Below are 19306 nucleotides of genomic sequence, written 5' to 3'. Positions count from 1 at the left end.
AAAAATATTACTCAATCAGGACTTGACTCAATTTTCTTGGAATAGTAGACGAATAACATAGTGTCCTAGAAGGTTGAGCTGTTTCAGACCTTGATTAATTCAATACGCAGGTGCAACAAGAACGGCTAATACATTATCTCTAGTTGCCCTTTCAGTCGGAATTGGGGGGGAGGTGGAGAGAAGGGTCATAGGGGCTCAAATTGTCAAGTCAATCGAGCATCCAACAAAGAAGAGGAAACATTTATAAAATAGGCGGGATGTGACAGTACGGTACAAAGCAATTGAACCGTGGTGAAGTGAGTCGAATTGCCATCATCCAGAGTACGTAGGCTTATTATCAGTTTGATTCAGTTACATGCAAATAGTCTGTACAAAAAGAGGACAAGATGGTAGGCTATAAGTGAGTTAAATATACTATCCATTATCCAGCCTATATAGGTTTGATTCGGTAAAATGCAAATAGTCTGTACAAAAAAAGGACAAGATGGTAGGCTATAAGTGAGTTGGAGAGATAGTGGACTACTAACCTATCTATGAGTAAGTACAAATATATTAATCAATGTTTGTTTCCATTACGAACTGCTTGTTAATAATTACTTTTGAACAACTAAATTACGACATAGCAGTCAGGTATTTATAAATAAAAGATATTAGCTTCTACTCACATTTGTGGAGCGCTTTCGGACACTAGGTCCTTCCTCAACACACAGGGCCTAGTGTGTTGAGGAAGGGCCTAGTGTCCGAAAGCACTCCACAAATATGAGTAGAAGCTGAAAGCTTTTATTTATAAATACTTGACTGCTATATCGTAATTTAGTTGTTCAAAAGTGATTGCAAATATATATGTTTATCAATTGGAAGAAAAACGTAAAGATGATTTATTAGAAAGTTGAAAGCGCATTCATTAATAATAGTAAACAAGCTTACCCAATAATATTTACATTATGAACAGAGGTATTGTGGAATTTCTCCATATTAGATTGGAATAAAAGCGATATTGTCAGTTCCGTTCCACATAATATATTTGATCTATCTGGCTCATTTTATTTTATTTATCTATTCATTTTATCTGGCTCAAATAAATTATGTTGAACTGTGTCAATATCGCTTTTATTTCACCCTATCCAATAATTTTATGTGTTGAACAGAAATGTCTAGTAATGTGGTATAAATGAATAGTTTTTCTAATGTGATTTTGAAGTTTTAGCATTGTAACAAACTAAATTACAATCATGATAAAAAAACTATTTGAAATGTTGAAGTCTTGTGCACATTACTGCGAGTCGCATGACGGTGACGATTTCAACAATTTAACCACGCCTTGAAAATACTCTCTATCCCGTCACCGTCATGCGAATCGTAGTGGAGTACACACTTCACATTTTTAGAAAAATTCTTGGACTATACACATGCTTTACTGGGAGGACTTATATGATGCATTCCGAGACTGAGTCACTAAGACATTACTGCGTTTGTGCTGAATTGACAAGCTATTTTGAAAATTTCAATCATTGTTAAAGTTGTAACTGTTTAACAAGGTAGAATCCAGTTTTTTTATCGAACAATTCAACATTTTTGCATATTCTATTCAAATTCTGTTCACGCTTGATTTTAAACATTTTCAGAAATATAAGATTAACTGTATAAACACTTTACAAACACTAGTAGATCTAGTAGAAATGAAAGATTGGAAAATTCCAAGTTTTTAAAAGTTCTATGCGAGTATTATTAGGAGCCGGGAGGGGAAAGGTTAAGAAAGTGAAACACGATTATTGTGTTGGAAAATAAGAAGTTTATACAAAACACAATTCAGCAAGAGTCATGACTAGACTAGTTGAAAAGATGGAGGAATAGATAAAAGTCCACACTGTCGTAGAAGTGGATGATGGGTGAAAAAGTGCAGAAAGTATGTCATCACAAGTTCACAAGTCCCAACTTGCACTGGGTCCCATCTGCATGCAGTGAAAAATATAAACAACATGCTCAATTAGTATATGAAATTAGTGTGATCAATGGAGAAGTTCTAATGAATAGCCAAACTAGAATAGCATTTGGAAAACATGCACACATGCTCAAGAAAAATTATTCTGAATTTATTAAACGAAAATCCCATTTTATTAGCATTTAAACAAATGCAACTTCCAATTTATTTCCATCTGTATTCTTTCTTTATTATCTTATTCTTTTTTACAATGAAGAATAATAAGTATTCTGAATTTGTAGCCTATTCATAATTCATGATAATTCAAATAGAGGCGAATTATAATACAGAACATTGAGCACAGTGAGGAAGCTTTATATTGAAAAATGAATATGGAAATATATTAATTCATAAAAAAGTAATTTTATAGTACCCTTTTTCCAAACTTTTTTAGTACATTAAAAATAGCATATTTTCATTTTGGAAGAAAACTTGAAAATGTCTTGAATGCCGAAACTACTTGTGTTTCATATAAAAAGTTTGTAAAATAGATTGCTTCCTTATATAAAACACAACTAGTTTCGGCTTTCAAGCTTTTTTCAAATTTTTTCCACTTATGCTATTTTTTGCTATACTAAAAAAAGTTTGGAAATAAGGGTGCTATAAAATTATTTCTTTATTAATTAACAATTCAAGTAGCCCAATTGAAATACTTCATCATGAAATATTATTGTATGGATCAGTAAAAAAGTTGAGATGTAGCAAAAACTAGGACAGAGTTGTGAGAATGTATCTAACAGAAATTCATCCTAGCTGATAATAATTTTGTAATTGGCTCTAGAATTTTATCACGATTTACTAATAGGCCTACTTTTGAAGAAATCATTCTTCAGCCATTACACCTATATTTGGTCATTTAAAACTGATCAAGTTAGTTATTTACAGGTGGATCAAACACAGAAACCTGCTTGGTGATTCAAAAAGAAAGCAACAGAATGTACAGCGGTTTCAGTTTCACTTTTTATTATCTCCTAGTAATTGAAATTTGTTTTATTGCTCAGTGACTAACGGAAATAGAGACGAGATGGATTACAACAATCAAGTGAACTGGTTTCACTGTGTTACGTATACAGAATAAACAAGAGATAATTTTTTACGAGCGATAAAAAGTAGTTTCAAGAGCTTCGCCCGTTAATGAGCTTCTCAGTTATCGTAGATGTTGTCTCCACTTGAGACGGCCGATGCAAGACCGTCGTGAGAAAACGTATGCAAATATTAAGCGGTTGGATTCATTGTTATTCAGTGAGAGCTCTGACTCAAGGATGCTGCAGCATACTTTCTACCAAACACAATTCACCGCAGGTACACTCTTCAGTTCAAACCGGGGTTATTTCTTCAGTCTTCAGTTCATAGCTGGATAATACAGACAGATTGAAAGGTTAGTAGGAATTATATTGAAAAATTGTTTTGCATAAAATGAAAAATTTGTTATAAAGCTATTTTTGAATTTTTTTATGCCTTAATAACTTGGCGAATACATTAAATTTGATTAAAAATTGATAAGGTTAGTTGGAATGGTATATTGAAAATTCTATCAAATAAATATTGTATTACTTGAAAAGAAGTGAGTTTTAAATGTAATATGTTCATTAACTTGACAAATATATCAAATTTTATCAAGAGAAAACTTGGCATCAAATTTTATAGGAAAAACTTTCAGTTTATACAGAACATATAGCTACTTATCAGAAACAACTTGAGATGTTTATGATAATAATAATAATAATAAAAAACTGCACTGTATACTAAATAGAATCTGAAAGAAGGCTATTATAAAAATAACTTGAAGTTTTCATCAACTTTTCATCCATCGATAATCTTATTATCAGAAATGAAAACTTTTCAGTTAATACAGGCACAGTATTGTTGGATAACACAGCAGCTTGTGTTATCAAGGGGGGTTTTCAAGCTTGTGTTGAAAGTGTAAAATTCAGTTGAATGTTCTCCTGAATATTAATTCATATTTTTCTTAACTGTTTACATTATATTATGATATGAAGCGCCAAATCATAATACAGCTATATGAAACGTGATTGCAGAAAAAACACTGAATAAGATTTAATTTTATTAGAAAAAAATTGTGTTCAAGCAAGACCAATGAGAGAAGCAAATGTATCATTACTATGCTATGTTCCATTGCGTAAAAATGTAACAGATATCATTGTATTGGTGTATTACATAATAAGGTATTAATATTACACTTCTGATTAAATTACATTCAAAAACCATCACCAACATTCAATAATTTTCAACACAAATAAAATGGCTTTAGTCTACATGCTAAGAAACATGCATAATGTGTATACTACATCAACTAAAATGCAATTTTTAGTAGCCTATGAGAAGCGCTGAGTATCTAAAGTTTAGAACATTCATGAATGCATATGGTAGGTATACCTATTTTCTAAAACATAAAATCTCAGCTCACAAAAAGATACAATGACATGTTTAAAAATAAAACCTTGATTATGATTACTAAGAAGGGTGGGCTCTATCTATTAAACAATAAAATAACTTGGAAACATAATCTAGACGAGACAAAAATCTAAAGGTTTGAAATAGTCCAATAGGACTAAATGGTCAACATTGAATTAAAAACTTTTCATGATGAAAGATATATGGAATACTGTTATCTAAATAATATACATGTATCGGTCATTCACGTTTCTCTGGAAGAAATATTATTTGACTTGAATATTTTTCGAAATAATCGTGAAAAAATGAAGACCAATAACACTCCATGCATATCTTTGATATTGGCCAAAAATAATTCAGCAAAGTTTTTAGGACTGATAAGATAGAATATTTATCATTCATCGTTCACAGTGGATCTAGGATTATAATCTTTAAAATATTATAGACATAAACCAATTTTCTGAAAAATAAATAATATATTCTTTATTGAGGACAATAGATTACATTCAACAATACATCACCATTCTACGAGATTCCAATATTTTATGAAAATACAAAATTACAATAAACCAATAAATATTGAGTGCAGCCATGTTTGTAAAATAAAACGTTATAACAAATAAACAACTTTTGAGCAAAAATGCAAAGTGAACCTTGAAAATTATTTCGAGTTCTTTTCAACATTCAAAGCATATTTGAGTACAGTAGTCTAGTAGTATATAATTATTAATCTATAAACATTAGATTAATGTAAATTTTTACTAAAAATTAATAAAAATGATTGGTTATCAGATCTTGATTAACATCTACTTCATCAAATTCTTGTCACTTTTCAATTGATCATAACATTATTAATAATTTAAACAATAAAACTAGTTATCAGATCTTAATTCACATTCATTTCAACAACTTCGCGATACTCTCCGATTTACATGTCGATAACAAAAAAGTGTTTCATTTCCAATGCTAAATCTAATTTTCATGCTTTAAAACTGATTTACAAAATTTACATTACATGTTTGGAAAAAACTAGTCAGAAATCAATGGAAAACATTTCAATATAAAATCCTTCAAGGTATTTCTCAGTTGGAATAATAGTGTTTATTGTTTTTATACATGTTTAAATTTGATTAATTTGTTTGTATTTCAGGAATTACAGGCTTTATTGACAAACTGTTGAAAAAGTAAGTACTAATATTTGATAAGCAATGGAATCCAGTACCGTATCTTCCGTCCTGCAGAATAATTTTAAAAACAAGATTTTGCTACACAAGATTTTTCAGAATCTATTACGAAGTTATTAGAAGAGTTTTTGGTAAGTAAACCCAGGAAATGTACTTTCTTCAGAGTGTTCACAGGTTTTCATCACAAAGTTAGATCATAAATTAAGGTGATTCCTACAGTATTCCTCAAGAATTCAACAATTTTAACATCCAACTTAAATTTGTTACTCATTAATAATACAATTTACAGTGCAAATTAATCATGTTTAAGCTATTTCGAAACTATAAATGAACAATTAAAATTATAATACAAATTACATGAACTTCAATGTGTCAATAGACTGTAAGTAATAAAATACTTTGTGCAAATCAAATATTTCAGCAACGTTCCAGCTCATGTATGGGAATTATGCATGATTAATGAAATAATAATAAATAATACATTAATGTTGATATTGCACGAAGTAATACTTGATTCAAGACGATTCAAAATACAATTACTGAAGTTAACATACTTTCATCGATCTCCTTTAATTTTAGCAGAACGCTCAATTACCTTCGTATCACACAAATTTAGTTTTATGTGTTTCACTACTGAATTATCAAAATATCATAAACTTTGTAACAAAAATTTAATGAAAAAAATACTTCATAGCTTAAGAGTTCTAGTATTAACTTTTTTTTTTAATTTGCTTAATTAAAAACTTTGACATTGATACACGTAGATAGAAAAATTGAAAATACGGGTTGGATAATTTAAACATTATTTACAGACTTCCAAGAGAATTAATAAGTTGATATTTTAAAATTTCCACATTCACAGACACCGATTGACGGTCATGAATTTCCACTTTGTATATAATAGCAAGAGATATCACTAAGAGTACACTACTACTGGAATTATATTATTTACTTGCAAAGTAATCGAGATTTATCAGGTAGGCTTCTACCAATTATTGCTCATGAGTCTAGCACCCAAAATATACAAATATAATTAATTAAGACTCAATTATAACACCAAGATTATTGATAATTCCTCAAGTAACAAATAAAAATTGTAAAAAAATAAAATTGTAATTCATCAAGTGCGTGTGTAGTATTGTATAATTGAATTTTGTAGTTACAAAATTGAAAACAATAATTTGTCAATCTGCTCTAGTCATGTTAGATGTCATACAGTGATAGCCTTATAATAATTATCATCTCTAATTTTTTGCAGGTCACAAAAAAGAGTTGGTGTTTGATATTAATGTCTGTGAGCATACACTGAGTTCTAAATTAGCTATCACACATTGATCTTTTAAATACTGTTGTCATTAATCTAAGTTTTGTTTCTAGGGTAATCTAGATTAATCGACTAACTTCATACTTAACAATATTTGAAGAACATTTAAAAATGAGATGTTATGATCAAGAATTTAGAATTCCAGCAATAAGAACGGCTATTCAACAAAAAATAGTTCGAATATAAATATATTTCTGTTCTTACAACTGTCTAACATTCTGTATAAATAACTGTTCTAATAGTTCTACAAATAGATTAGACAGGGATATTTTCAATTTGATGATTTATTCATGATAGTAATGGATCACTACTATGAAACACATATCAACGCATTTCCATCAATTTAGAAGCTTGAAAACACAATAATTATCTTCAAGTATTTTCTTATCGCTGGAAACTCACAATTGATAAATTATATAACCTTCAACAATGCATAATTCAATACACGCTCTTCTTTCAAGCAATAATATTATTAATGCATGTTTTATGCGTGTGCATTTTTGAAGTAATACCTATCAAACAAGTTTGAAATTTATGTATAATTTTACAAACCACACGTTATTGGCAAGATTAACTTATAGAATGTCGATTGATCAGTGATGAAGTGTCTCTCAGCCAATAGCAATCTCTCTTTCTAAAGCAGGCCTATCTCTCTCAGAGCGCCTTCAACAGCCTCCTCCTAGAATCAACATATAGACGATCTCTCTAGACTCTAGGACAATTTCTTCATAGACTAGCACAATAGAAAATCAATAAAATTTGGAAAAATATTTTGCTGAATGCAAGATAATAGAGGAAACTGATATTTTCAATATCAGTGTTTACTAGTTTGTGTTTCTTGAATAGTTCCAAATTTCTTAAATAACTCAATATTATTCGTTAATAGTGGTAATTGAGTGGAATATTTCTAATTAATTTATCAATTTAAGCCATCTAAATTCAAAATTTATAGTTTTAATGTTTATTTTGGACCAAAATTTTATAAAAATTGTACACGTGAATTTCTAACCTCACCTATAAATTTGGAAGAAAAATAGCACAAGGACCACCTTATTATTTTATCTTTCAATGTTATTACATTAGTGTTATTTGCATTGTAAATAAATAAATAAAAAATTGTTCACCTATGAAAATCAATTTTTTTAGGATGACTAAAGATGACTACTATACAGGTCTTGAATGAGTATATCCCTTTTTTGTGAGAAGGAGAAAATTGATATTTTCAAAACCTGTTCTGAAATGTTCACGTATGAAAACCAATTTTTTAGGATGACTAGAGAAGACTACTACACAGGTCTTAAATGAGTACCGTACATTTCTTTTTTGTGAGAAGTAAAATACTAAGTTATGTGGAAAATATAAATATAATATATTCGAATACAAATTTTTTAATTCGATTGGCAACATTATGATATCAATTTTGGTAAGTTGGCAAAGGATTGAATTGAATTAAAGAATTTCCTTTATCAAGGGCGGAGTTAGGACTCTGTGTCCTCTCTGCCACACAACCCTAAAGATGCCAGATGTGATTGAAAATTCAATTAATGAAGGTCGGAAAATTATTACCAAAACTTTCCTGAAGGAAAATAGGGATAATATGGTTTGTTTTAATTGAGTTATTTCTTCTATTATCGTTTCATTTAATTTAATTTATTTATTTCAATGGCTCATAAAGCTATAATTTTATTTTCTGCAGTTTAACAAGCCTTGGAATGCTTTGGAAGACTATCCATGGAAAATCACCCACTACCAAAAATGGTTATGAGATAGTGAGATGAACACCGTGGAAATTATAATACAATAAGTATATTCTACGTTATGTAGCTATAAATGATTTAATAGATTAAATCATTTTCAATACTGTATTTAAGGATGCTTTCAATTTTGTCCAAGAAGAGTAATCAGAAGAGGAGAAGAACGAATAATTTAGTGGGTTGAATGATGGGATGCTCAATCAGCATGAAAGAAGGTAAAGTCCATTAAAATGATACAACAAAAAAACCAAGTGAGACATGCTTGATAATGATTTTTTCAAACTTTTGCTGATTCTCAATAATTTTAATAATAATAATAATAATAAACAGATCGTTTGTGATGAGAATTATATTTTTAATGATCAATAATTTCAAATTTTTATTTATGAATTTTCTATTTTCAATGAATAATTTTAATTAGCATAATAATAAACAGATCGTTTGTAATGAATAATTATTATTGTTGTTTTGACTCGTTTGACTAGTTTCAGGATTAAAGAAGGAGAAATGTTTTTTTTAAAGAGGTAGGCTGACAATGAATCTGAAGCTACCTTCAAAATTGGCAGTTGAGGATTACAGTAAGATTCTTCAATCCTTCTATGTTCAATAATTGATTAATATATGTATTAAACGTTTTTACAGAGGAAGCTTGAAATCATCAATGATGAAGGTATGAAAGGTAAGTTGTTAGTAGCCTACACAAGCCAACGCTTTGGCACAAAGCATGCCAAAGTAAGAGAAATTGAAATCCTGGTAAGATAACCAAGTGAGGAAACGGTTTTTACAATAGACACAAATAGTGAAGCAAAGATAAAACAAGGGTCATTTTAACATTGAGAAATGGCTATTTTATTAGTCTATGATAGAATGAAGCAAGAATAGTAATTAATTTACAGCAATAGCATTATTATATTGGTAATTAGTACGCAATAAAATATCTTTGAAGAAAAATACAGAAGACAAATTTTCTTAAGCATTCGTGGACTTTAGTATATTAAATTCACCTATTCAATATTATACTCTCTTAATCAATGTGATATTTATCAATTTCATTTTAAATGACTATAAATCTTGTAATTTATGGTAATATTAAGGAATGGAATTTATTAGTCTGTACCGGTAGAATTGAGTTAATTTTCATCATTTTTCTCAAGAAATGTTTCAGATTGGCCATGGGAATCAGCATAAAATATGAATGGGTAATGATGATAGGTGTTATGATGGAACGATCTAAAATCCATGCCCAAGGAGGGATTCAAACCCACGAACTGATTACTAAGTTTATTTTGAGATTATCAAGGAAGTTATTCAATTCTCAAACGGGATAATCACTTGAAACTTTGATGATTTTGTAATCTTTCTCAGGGAAAAATTAATAACCCTAACCGATTTCTAAAGAATATTTATACTGTTGTACACAGTAAAGATTTTCCAAAATCTACTTTTGAAATCTAATCTCGAATTTTGTAATTCTTCATAGAATTAAAATTAATAACCCTGACTGATTCAAAAGAATAAATACTGTTGCACACAGTAAAGAATTTTCAAAATCTACTTTTGAAATCTAATCTCGAATTTTGTAATTCTTCATAGAATTAAAATTAATAACCCTGACTGATTCAAAAGAATATATACTGTTGCACACAGTAAAGAATTTTCAAAATCTACTGATAATCGACAGAAAAAATATTATCTAAAACCTATGTATAACTAACTAGACACGAAACAGACAAAATGTACTTTTCAGCATACAGCACATGTATTTTTCGACATCAAAACCGATACATGCACTTCAACTCTTCAATGACATCCAACACACATTCTTAAACAGAATGGCTAAGAAATGACAACAAAATTAACGGAAACATGCACAGATGTATTGGAAAATAATTGAAATATCATTGATTTTTGAATGTTATTGCTTATGATTACAAAATTATTGGAAATGGAGAAAATACTTGATAGTAATTGAATTAATATTGGATTAAATACGATTAATGTGAATTATAGAGGTTTTGTGACACTGCCAATCCAGGATCCTGGTCATAGGCAAAGCGGAAGGTTAGTTATACTGTATAATTGAAAATTTATCATTCTCCTTTTGTCATTGTCCTATTGGACAATTCAATGGTATTTAATTGACAGAGATACATAGAAAATTCCAAATTTTGTTTAGAATTTGGAGCAATTGGAATATGCATTTTCTATAAAGACGAATGATACGTATTTGACTTGGGCGTTTTATAGTGATTTTCAAAGACAGGAGGTGCTTTAGGAAAATTCATACTCCTTACATGAGTTAAATGTTTTTCAATGACAAAAACTGTATCTCATATTAAAATAGAACATGTTTACTATATCAAACCTATTACATGAAATGTGGTCACCATGTACCATGCACATGCAAAATCATGTTCATTCCACAACGGTCCCCAGTTTTGCAGTGTGATTCAAATTGAAGAAAGCTCAATAAGTTTGAAACAAACGTAAACATTAACATTGATGGATATTAAAATTGAAAAAATATATATAAGTTTATAACAAACGTAAAATTATTGAATTCTTCAAAGAATGTTATGAAAGTTTGGTACAAAAGTATTCAATTGATATATGTATTTGAAATTATATTCAAATTTGAAACAGATATAAAATTTCAAAACCAATTTCAGGTATTATATTGATAGAAAGTGAAGTTTTATAAAGTGTAGAATAGTTGTTGAAGATTATACTTTAATTAGAATTCAATATCCCACTCCAATAATGTAAAACACTTCACCAGAAGAAATTCAAGATTGTAGTTTACGTCTGAAGTTATAATAGATGTTTTTTTTATATATTTTTAAAACATGCTACTTTGCACCACAAATCTCTCTAGTGGCTGACTCACCGATGACACCTCATATATTACTTTTATTTTATATCCTTCCTCCAAACCCAACGCTTTCCTTTCATTATTGGTTAAAATTTTCATTAGATTCATTACTTGTTTTGTATTTTTAATATTTTTATATGAAGCTATTGAGAAAGAATTGATACATCTTCCATGAACAAAAGCCAGAAATTGGAATGAAGACATGGGTAAGTATCTACTATTTCACAAATTCGCTTCCAGATTCGATTTTTTTTCTCATTGACAGCAGCTATCGAACTAGAAGTACGGTAGCTAAGGTGAGGCACGGGTGCTGAGTATTCACTACAACTTCATAAACTTGACAAATGAATAGATGCTGATTATTTATTTATTTTTGAACAAAGACCGTTCATTTAAAAATATAAAGTGGTTAGCTCACTTTGCTAGTAATTGTATTGAAATGCGTTCTTACGGTCATAGTTCAATACTAATGAATATCAAATAAATGGAATAAGAAGAGATCATGTGAACAACCAGCTATATGCTAATGTTTGAAATACATGGTTGCTATATGCAACCAGTTAATGTATTATACATAAAACATTGTAATATAATACATTGTAGATTACAATTTATGTTTCTATATTATATGTGTTAATTTGAATAAATAGAACAAGTGAATTGATCTTGGTAAATACAATAAGGTTGATAATATACTAAAATAGATTAATAATAAAATTGTATAAACTTATTAAATTCATTAACAGATTAATTGAACTTATTCTATGAGACAAACTGTATCAATTAAAATGTACAAAAAGTACCTTTTCCTACAGTTACGTTGAAAAGTGGCCATTGCTGCACTGATTACAGAACGCAAAGAATCACTTTTCCGCTCTAGTGCGGGAAAAATTTTTCTGCACTCCAGATTTGCAACATGGCAACGCAAAATACTTAGTAGGTTATATGGAGCAACAGTGCAGTAAAATGAAAATGAAGTTGGTAACAGTGACTGGGCTGCTATAGTGAGCAGAGGTGCAACGAAGCACAACGAGCAAATTATTAAGTAGATATATTATAACCAAGGACAACGAGGACTTTAGGATTTTAGGATTAATGTTTTTATCAATAATAAAATTACACAGAAAAACATTTGATGCATTTCAGGCAATTTTACCCATAATTACCCACTTTTCATATTCAATGGTAACTGTAGGAAAAACTTAATGTGAAATACGTGCGCAAAGTTCCTCTGCTGCACTCAACAAACCATTCCGCCCTCGCCTACGGCTCGGGCGTAAACGTTTCTTTCGGTGCAGCAAACTGTCACTTTGCGCACTAGTTGCACAAATAACTATTTCATCTGCAAGGATAGTTTGGGTGAACGGAAACGAACATTGTTAAATGCTAAATAATAACAGTGTTAAAATTATGCTCCAAAGATGTAGTAAGTAGGCCTACACAATATTAAAAATAAATTCTCAATGTTGTTCTATTATTATTACCTGTGACGTCAATCAATACATAAATTATTTTAATGAATGTGCACACTGAAAGCAGTCAGACGTTCCGAGTTTTAGCGGTCTTAAGAGGCTAGATATAAATGTATTGATGTCTAGTAAAGTATTTCATAGGGCTACTTGAATTGTTTAATTATAGGAATAAATAGTACTCTTTTTAAACTGTTTTACATAAACATAACTAGTTTTAGCACTCATGCCCCTTTTCAAGTTTCCCTTTTTCAAAATCAGGACAAATGAAAAAAAATGCTCTTGAAAATGGCATGAGTGCAGAAACTAGTAGTGTTTATGTAAAAAAATTAAAAAGTTACTAGTTATTTCTAAAATAATTAAAGTATTGATATATTTCTTCTATAACCTCCTAGGATCGCTGAACGCTCTCTGTGTGTACACACCCCGTGATAACACCTACAATAAAATGAGGAGCTCATTGAATTGTTTCTGAAAAGTGGAAAAAAATCCACATGGAGAATCAGATTAACAGTTTCCTGAATTCGTTTTTGAATATTTCGAAAATTACCATGAATATTACCATTACGTGAACGTATTAAATCTTGAAAAAACGTAAGCTAACCATTGATTGTAAGTTACTATAAAGAAGAATTTTTAGCCTATTAATCATTTACAAATAACGTTTTGCCAAACAAGATATCACAAGAATTTAAGATATAGTAGTAGTACAAATAATGCAATTGATTTACTTACAAATAAAGGAAAGATTGAAAAGAATGATCAAATTTCATTTTTAAATTTCATGGAATTAAATAACTAGTTTTCCTTCTTGCTTAAATATGTTTACTTTCATCATAAAAGAGGATTTACAACCAGTGGATTCAACCAAAAAGTAACACATGTCATCTAAGTTAAGTTGAGACGCTAAGTTGATACAACTACCTCGAATAATCTTAATGTAAACCTCTTGGAAGATTTTAGCCGATGACTCACGTTCTCGTAAGTTTGACGTCGTTGTTTTTTATAGATAGTAGGTCCTCACTGGGAATGGATCATAGACCATAAGAAGCGGTAGATTCCATTACGCAAAAGTTAGCTACAGAGTCGAAGACTTACAAAGTACCTAGATTTGTTACTTGTATGTAACGATTATTCTCAAACAAAATCTATCATTTTATCGTATCTCTTGTAGACTGAATAATCTAATAAGATATAGAAAGTTACCAAAACTGACTAGAAACTAAAAGTTCTTTATAAATAATATTAAGTAGATTGTAGAAAGATCCAGAGAAATCAGGATCGCAATTTACAAACTGTATTAGCATTACCTTGAATTATACAGAGTGATTCAAAATGATTGTCTCAAAAAGATTATATTTATTTTTGAAAACACTGCACACAAACAATTTCACATCAAATTACTCACAGAAGCTTCAAGTTTATGATGATGTATGTTTTTAAAAATAAATATAATTGTTTCAAATTGAGTCATCCATTTTGAATCACTCTGTATTAGAATGACAGGTTCCAACTAAAAGTATCAATAACATTTAATTCAAAAATGAACACATGAAAATATTACACCCTTTAAATCATCTACATTTTTCATAGAGCCTCGGTTGATGATTTTCATTTGACCACTCCTAAATTTTTCATATTATAAGATGAATAAATTGACACTAGTTAATTTTAGTTAAGAACCGTACCACAGAAGAAGACAAACCATTTTACTACAGAACAAAAAAAATGAAAATTATCAAATAGTGAATATTGATACTGTATGGCCCATTCCAAGTCACAGAATCAATCATTTGACTTCTTGTTTTGAAGAAAATATTCTCTAAAAACCACAAAAGCTTCACTTGTATACTGATAAATTGTGTATTTTACATTACAACTGCTAACAGTGAAATTCTATATTAGCTGTATTACGGGTTGTGCACAATAATTACTGTTGAGGAATCTGTTGAGACAACAATATTCTCTCTATTCTACAGTTATCAAAGAATTTCATTTCAAATTGAAAACTCTAGGAATCTAGAACAAGCTGAGTAGGACAAATATATGAATAAGTTTCACACTAAATATTTTCTTCTCAATAAATTCACTATCGTTCAATTTTTAGTGATCTAGCTGAAATTTATTTTTGAAAATACGGAATGAAAGAAGTTATCTACCGTAATAAAATTAATTTTGGATTAATATGTACGCAGGAATTGTACGAAAATGGTTTGGAGATTACATACTATTGTGCTGTATAGATTGATAATCAGGTAAACTATATTATATTATGTGAATCTTAGAATCTTATTTAATAAAAACTAGTTAGCTAGTTCGGATGTTTATATTATATTCCAAGTTTGGAAACCATGGAATAATAACAATTCTCACATTTATTATTCATGAATAAATTAAACGAATTTTATAAAAGTATTTGGCAATAACAGAACTGGAGGGTTTTCAAGTGTTAATTGTCAGTTTGAGTCATGAATGTAATTATTAACATCCTAGGTTATTGGAGGTGGAATGACAATTTTGACAAATATTTTTTCGAGCAATGGATTCATCATAAGAAGCCGCTAAGTATTACAAAACAAAACAGAAACAGGATTCCATAAAATATCAATTGGAAAAAAAATAAATGTGCTGGGCCAATTATTATAAGAAATGGAAAAGAATTGGGATCTACTTTTATTTACGAGTGATTATTGTGAACGATAAGTATTATCGTGAACGAACTGTAACACCTTTTTAATTGTTTTGAATTTGAGGAGGTTTCCACACGAAAATAATACTTTGGAATCAATGTGATTGGAGTTGATGAATAAATACTGCTATATTATTATAAATACAAATTACTTACAGTTGCATCATAATGGCTAAACAACAAAGAGCCCAGTTAATATTTGTTATATGATGAATGATATAAAAAATAATTAAAACGATTTTGATAAATCCTTCTATTACAGAACATACAGTCTATTCTTCAATCCTTCTATGTAACATACAATTTCATTGAACACCAAAATAATTTTTCAATTTTAGGTAGAATACAAGTACAGTAGTATTTATTGTATAGAAAAATATTTTGAAGTAAGATACTGCAGAATTGAATTCTAATTTCTCTGAGAAACAGAAAATTGAATTCTAATTTCTAGCATTTACATAAAATACTAATGACATCAATGAAATTATCATAGTTATTGAGATCAATAATTTTCTTCCCTACAAATAATTGAGTAATATTGAAAATTGAAAAATATTTCTGAACTCAGAACGTGGTAAGTTCAACAAGCATAAATATATTTGTTTGATGAGCATTTACCCTACACATAAATCATATTTTCAAACCACAATTGGTGAATTCTGCAGATCTTTTTCAATAAAAAATATATTTCAAAATCTTGAAAAGATTACAGCCTTTCAAACACAAACTAAACTTCAATTTTCACCTATCAGAATGCCCTGATAGAGTTTCTAAAGAAAAATTCAAGAAGAGAGACAAATTAATAAAAATTGAAAGTAAGTTGTTACGGTACACTTAATTCAAGTGCGAGAAAATTAATCGAATTGGATGTGATTATGATCACATTTCTGTCTATAAAAAGTAGCAGATAGGTCATTAATGTTAGCAGGTTTTATATTTGGAATTTGTAAAAGTATTCATTCTAATGGTAGGAATATTCAAGACTTCCAACATTTTTATATGACAGCTAACTATTTTAATTGCAGAAATAATGCGTTGTTACAATGGAATATAAAAATCCAAACAGAGTAGGAAGTAAAATCATAATAATCGATTAAATGATTAAGAACCTTTATAAAATTAACCTTACACAATAACAAATAATTCCAATAGACAATATTATTTATGACCATTTTATTAAAATTTGAGACATTGAGTTGATTAAAGTTTTGTGTAGACAAGTATTTAGAGTTTAATGATGATAACAGACGTGTGAAGTGAAAAATATTAATGTGCTAATACATCATTTATCTAATTTTTTAAATAATATTTGTGTATAGTAATAAATAGTAAATTTACAATTTCTGTATTGTAAGTTAAAAAATACATCACTATTTGATTATAACGTTTTTTTGTGAAAACGACATTCATAACAAATTCAAGATACAAAGTTGCATTACCAACTAATCTGACAAGTACAAGTTTATCAAACAACTAGCGATCCAGAGATATAAAATCCAACTTATCGACAATTTCAAAGACATTCAAAACATAAAATCAATTCAACATTGCTTGATATGACTAATGAGCCATTTAAAATGTATCTCCTTTTTTCTCTACATTTCTTTCTTTCTTTACATTTTTCATGTAATACCTCGTCCTTAAGAGTTAATGAACAGTAATTTTCCTAAGAATCAACCAATTTCTATAATATGTGTACTATTTATCATTAGCAATACAAACCGGATTTATAAGGGAAAATTTATTGAATAAATACTGTAATGACCTGAGGGAGAAGAGAATACTAATCATCTAATATAAATGAAAGAAGAAGGGAATAATGATAATTATAATAAAATTAATGATAAAGAAATTGGAGGGGAGAAGCATTAATAATAGTCATGAATGCCCAATCTAATAGAGAAAAAATATAAATCCTTTTTTAATAGAAGAAACTATTTTATTCTACCCATCACCCCAAATTCTCATACTATAGGTGCAAACTATATTAATAATTGGTGTATTGAACCGATACTAAATAACCAATATACAATAAAAGAAAAACTAATTTAAGTAGATAATTATATCAATGAATACTACAAATATATCCCCATTTCGTCTTCCTCACACAATATACAGTTTTGTGAATACAATAATAAATCGCGATATTGTTGGCAAGAAATTACATATCCTACAAGAAAGCTTACAAATAATTATTATAATTGATTTAATACTTGAGTTCGAATCCAAAACTAATATTTCATTGGATTTGATACTTGAAATGGAATACGACACTCCTATATCATTGGATTTAATAAATTAAATTGGGATAAAAACATCATATTTCAAAAGGTTTTTAGACAAAAACATGGCTGAATATTGGTACTGGAATAAGAATACAGTACAACTGTGATCGGATACTGTGAGTTAATCAGAATACAAAAAAGTATATATGATTTATTTTTTAAAGACGAAGAGAACAAGAATATTGTAAAGCTGTTATTGATAGAAATTCCACATTCGATTTTTTCATCGAAATAGGACTTGACTTGAATTTGGAACAATAATGCATCAAATAAAACATAGTCTGACATCCATTGAAATAGATCAAAATAAACTATTATTAACATGAAACAAGTGGAGAATGTTTCTAAGCTTTACAAATCTGTAAATTTGATTTACACAGTAAAAGCTATCTGATAACTTTAGGTCTTATCTTGAACAACACAAATCTTGAATATCACTGGTTAACCTGAATCAATACTAACAAGCATTTCTATATTATATTTCTGGTACCACAAACCTTCACTATCCAATCCTATATCAACAAAATAATCATACTAAATTTGGATAAGTTATACAGTAGAAAACTTATTAAAATGTGCTATAAAAATTATGTTAGTTGAACAGATAGTGATCCAAGTTGTTATTTCAAAAACATGCGCAAAAATAGTGTCGTGCAAAAAACATCTTCTAATTTGCAAGTGATTGACTAATCTAAAGTTCTATGTTCATGCAATTCCTGAAACAGGAGATAAATACAAATTTGAAAAGTGATTTTGTAATTGTCAACATCATGTTTCAATTTCAATCATTGCGAAAAACAGTATAATAGTACAGTAATAGTAACAGTATAAAGTGGAACGAGCTCATGTTAAGAAATTACTCTGATCAATCAAGGAGAGATGAAATAGAATTACTGTTCAACTGAAAATTGTAATTATTAACTATGAGAACTTTGAAAGAAGAAAAGAGATAATCGAGTATAAGAATAAAAATAATACTAAATTTGGGCTGTAAAATTAATGTAAATTATAGATTAAAAAAATGTATATTTTTAGAACTAAATATGCAAATGCATCATCAGATAAATACTGAGTTGAATAATACTGGAATGTTTATCTAGTGTAATGATGAAAACGCTATTCTTTGTAAATAGTCAAATAAAAACTGATTTCAGTGTTTTATTGATAACTTATTAAAAAGATTATTATCAAGAGGATTAAAAATGATCCCTTTTCAAATTTATACAATAGATTTGGAATATTTTACATCGATCATGCAGTGTTAAGGGTAAGAAAGTGATTTAGAAACTGTAATGAAATGGCATTTTATGCCAAAATTGAAATGAAAAACGTT

At 28.9% G+C, this 19306-nt stretch overlaps 1 protein-coding gene and 1 long non-coding RNA gene across 6 annotated transcripts in view; one reads left to right on the top strand and one right to left on the bottom strand.

Annotated features, from left to right (window-relative positions):
- Positions 1 to 19306, bottom strand: part of LOC111054386 (AP-1 complex subunit sigma-2) — a 36877-nt gene that overhangs the window by 6256 nt on the left and 11315 nt on the right. Inside the window, exon 5 of one of the 5 annotated variants that reach the window (XM_022341409.2) lies at positions 1773 to 1952. The exons of 1 other annotated variant lie outside the window; for it this stretch is intronic. In XM_022341409.2, coding sequence (XP_022197101.1) covers positions 1923 to 1952 — 30 coding nt within the window. In that variant the 3' untranslated portion in view covers positions 1773 to 1922. Of the gene's footprint in view, positions 1 to 1772; positions 1953 to 4852; positions 7584 to 16839; positions 18690 to 19306 lie in introns of those variants that run through there. 3 more of the 5 variants (XM_022341407.2, XM_039419483.1, XM_022341410.2) reach the window with 3 other exon arrangements.
- Positions 5572 to 12394, top strand: LOC120349422. Its single transcript, XR_005570341.1, has 3 exons — positions 5572 to 5711; positions 8601 to 9337; positions 9813 to 12394. It is a non-coding gene; the product is annotated as an uncharacterized LOC120349422 (long non-coding RNA).

This window comes from Nilaparvata lugens, chromosome 1 (assembly GCF_014356525.2).
Source record: "Nilaparvata lugens isolate BPH chromosome 1, ASM1435652v1, whole genome shotgun sequence".
NCBI lineage: Eukaryota > Metazoa > Arthropoda > Insecta > Hemiptera > Delphacidae > Nilaparvata > Nilaparvata lugens.
The sequence above is the reverse complement of the archived record's forward strand: the minus strand, read 5'-3'. Positions and strand labels throughout refer to the sequence as shown.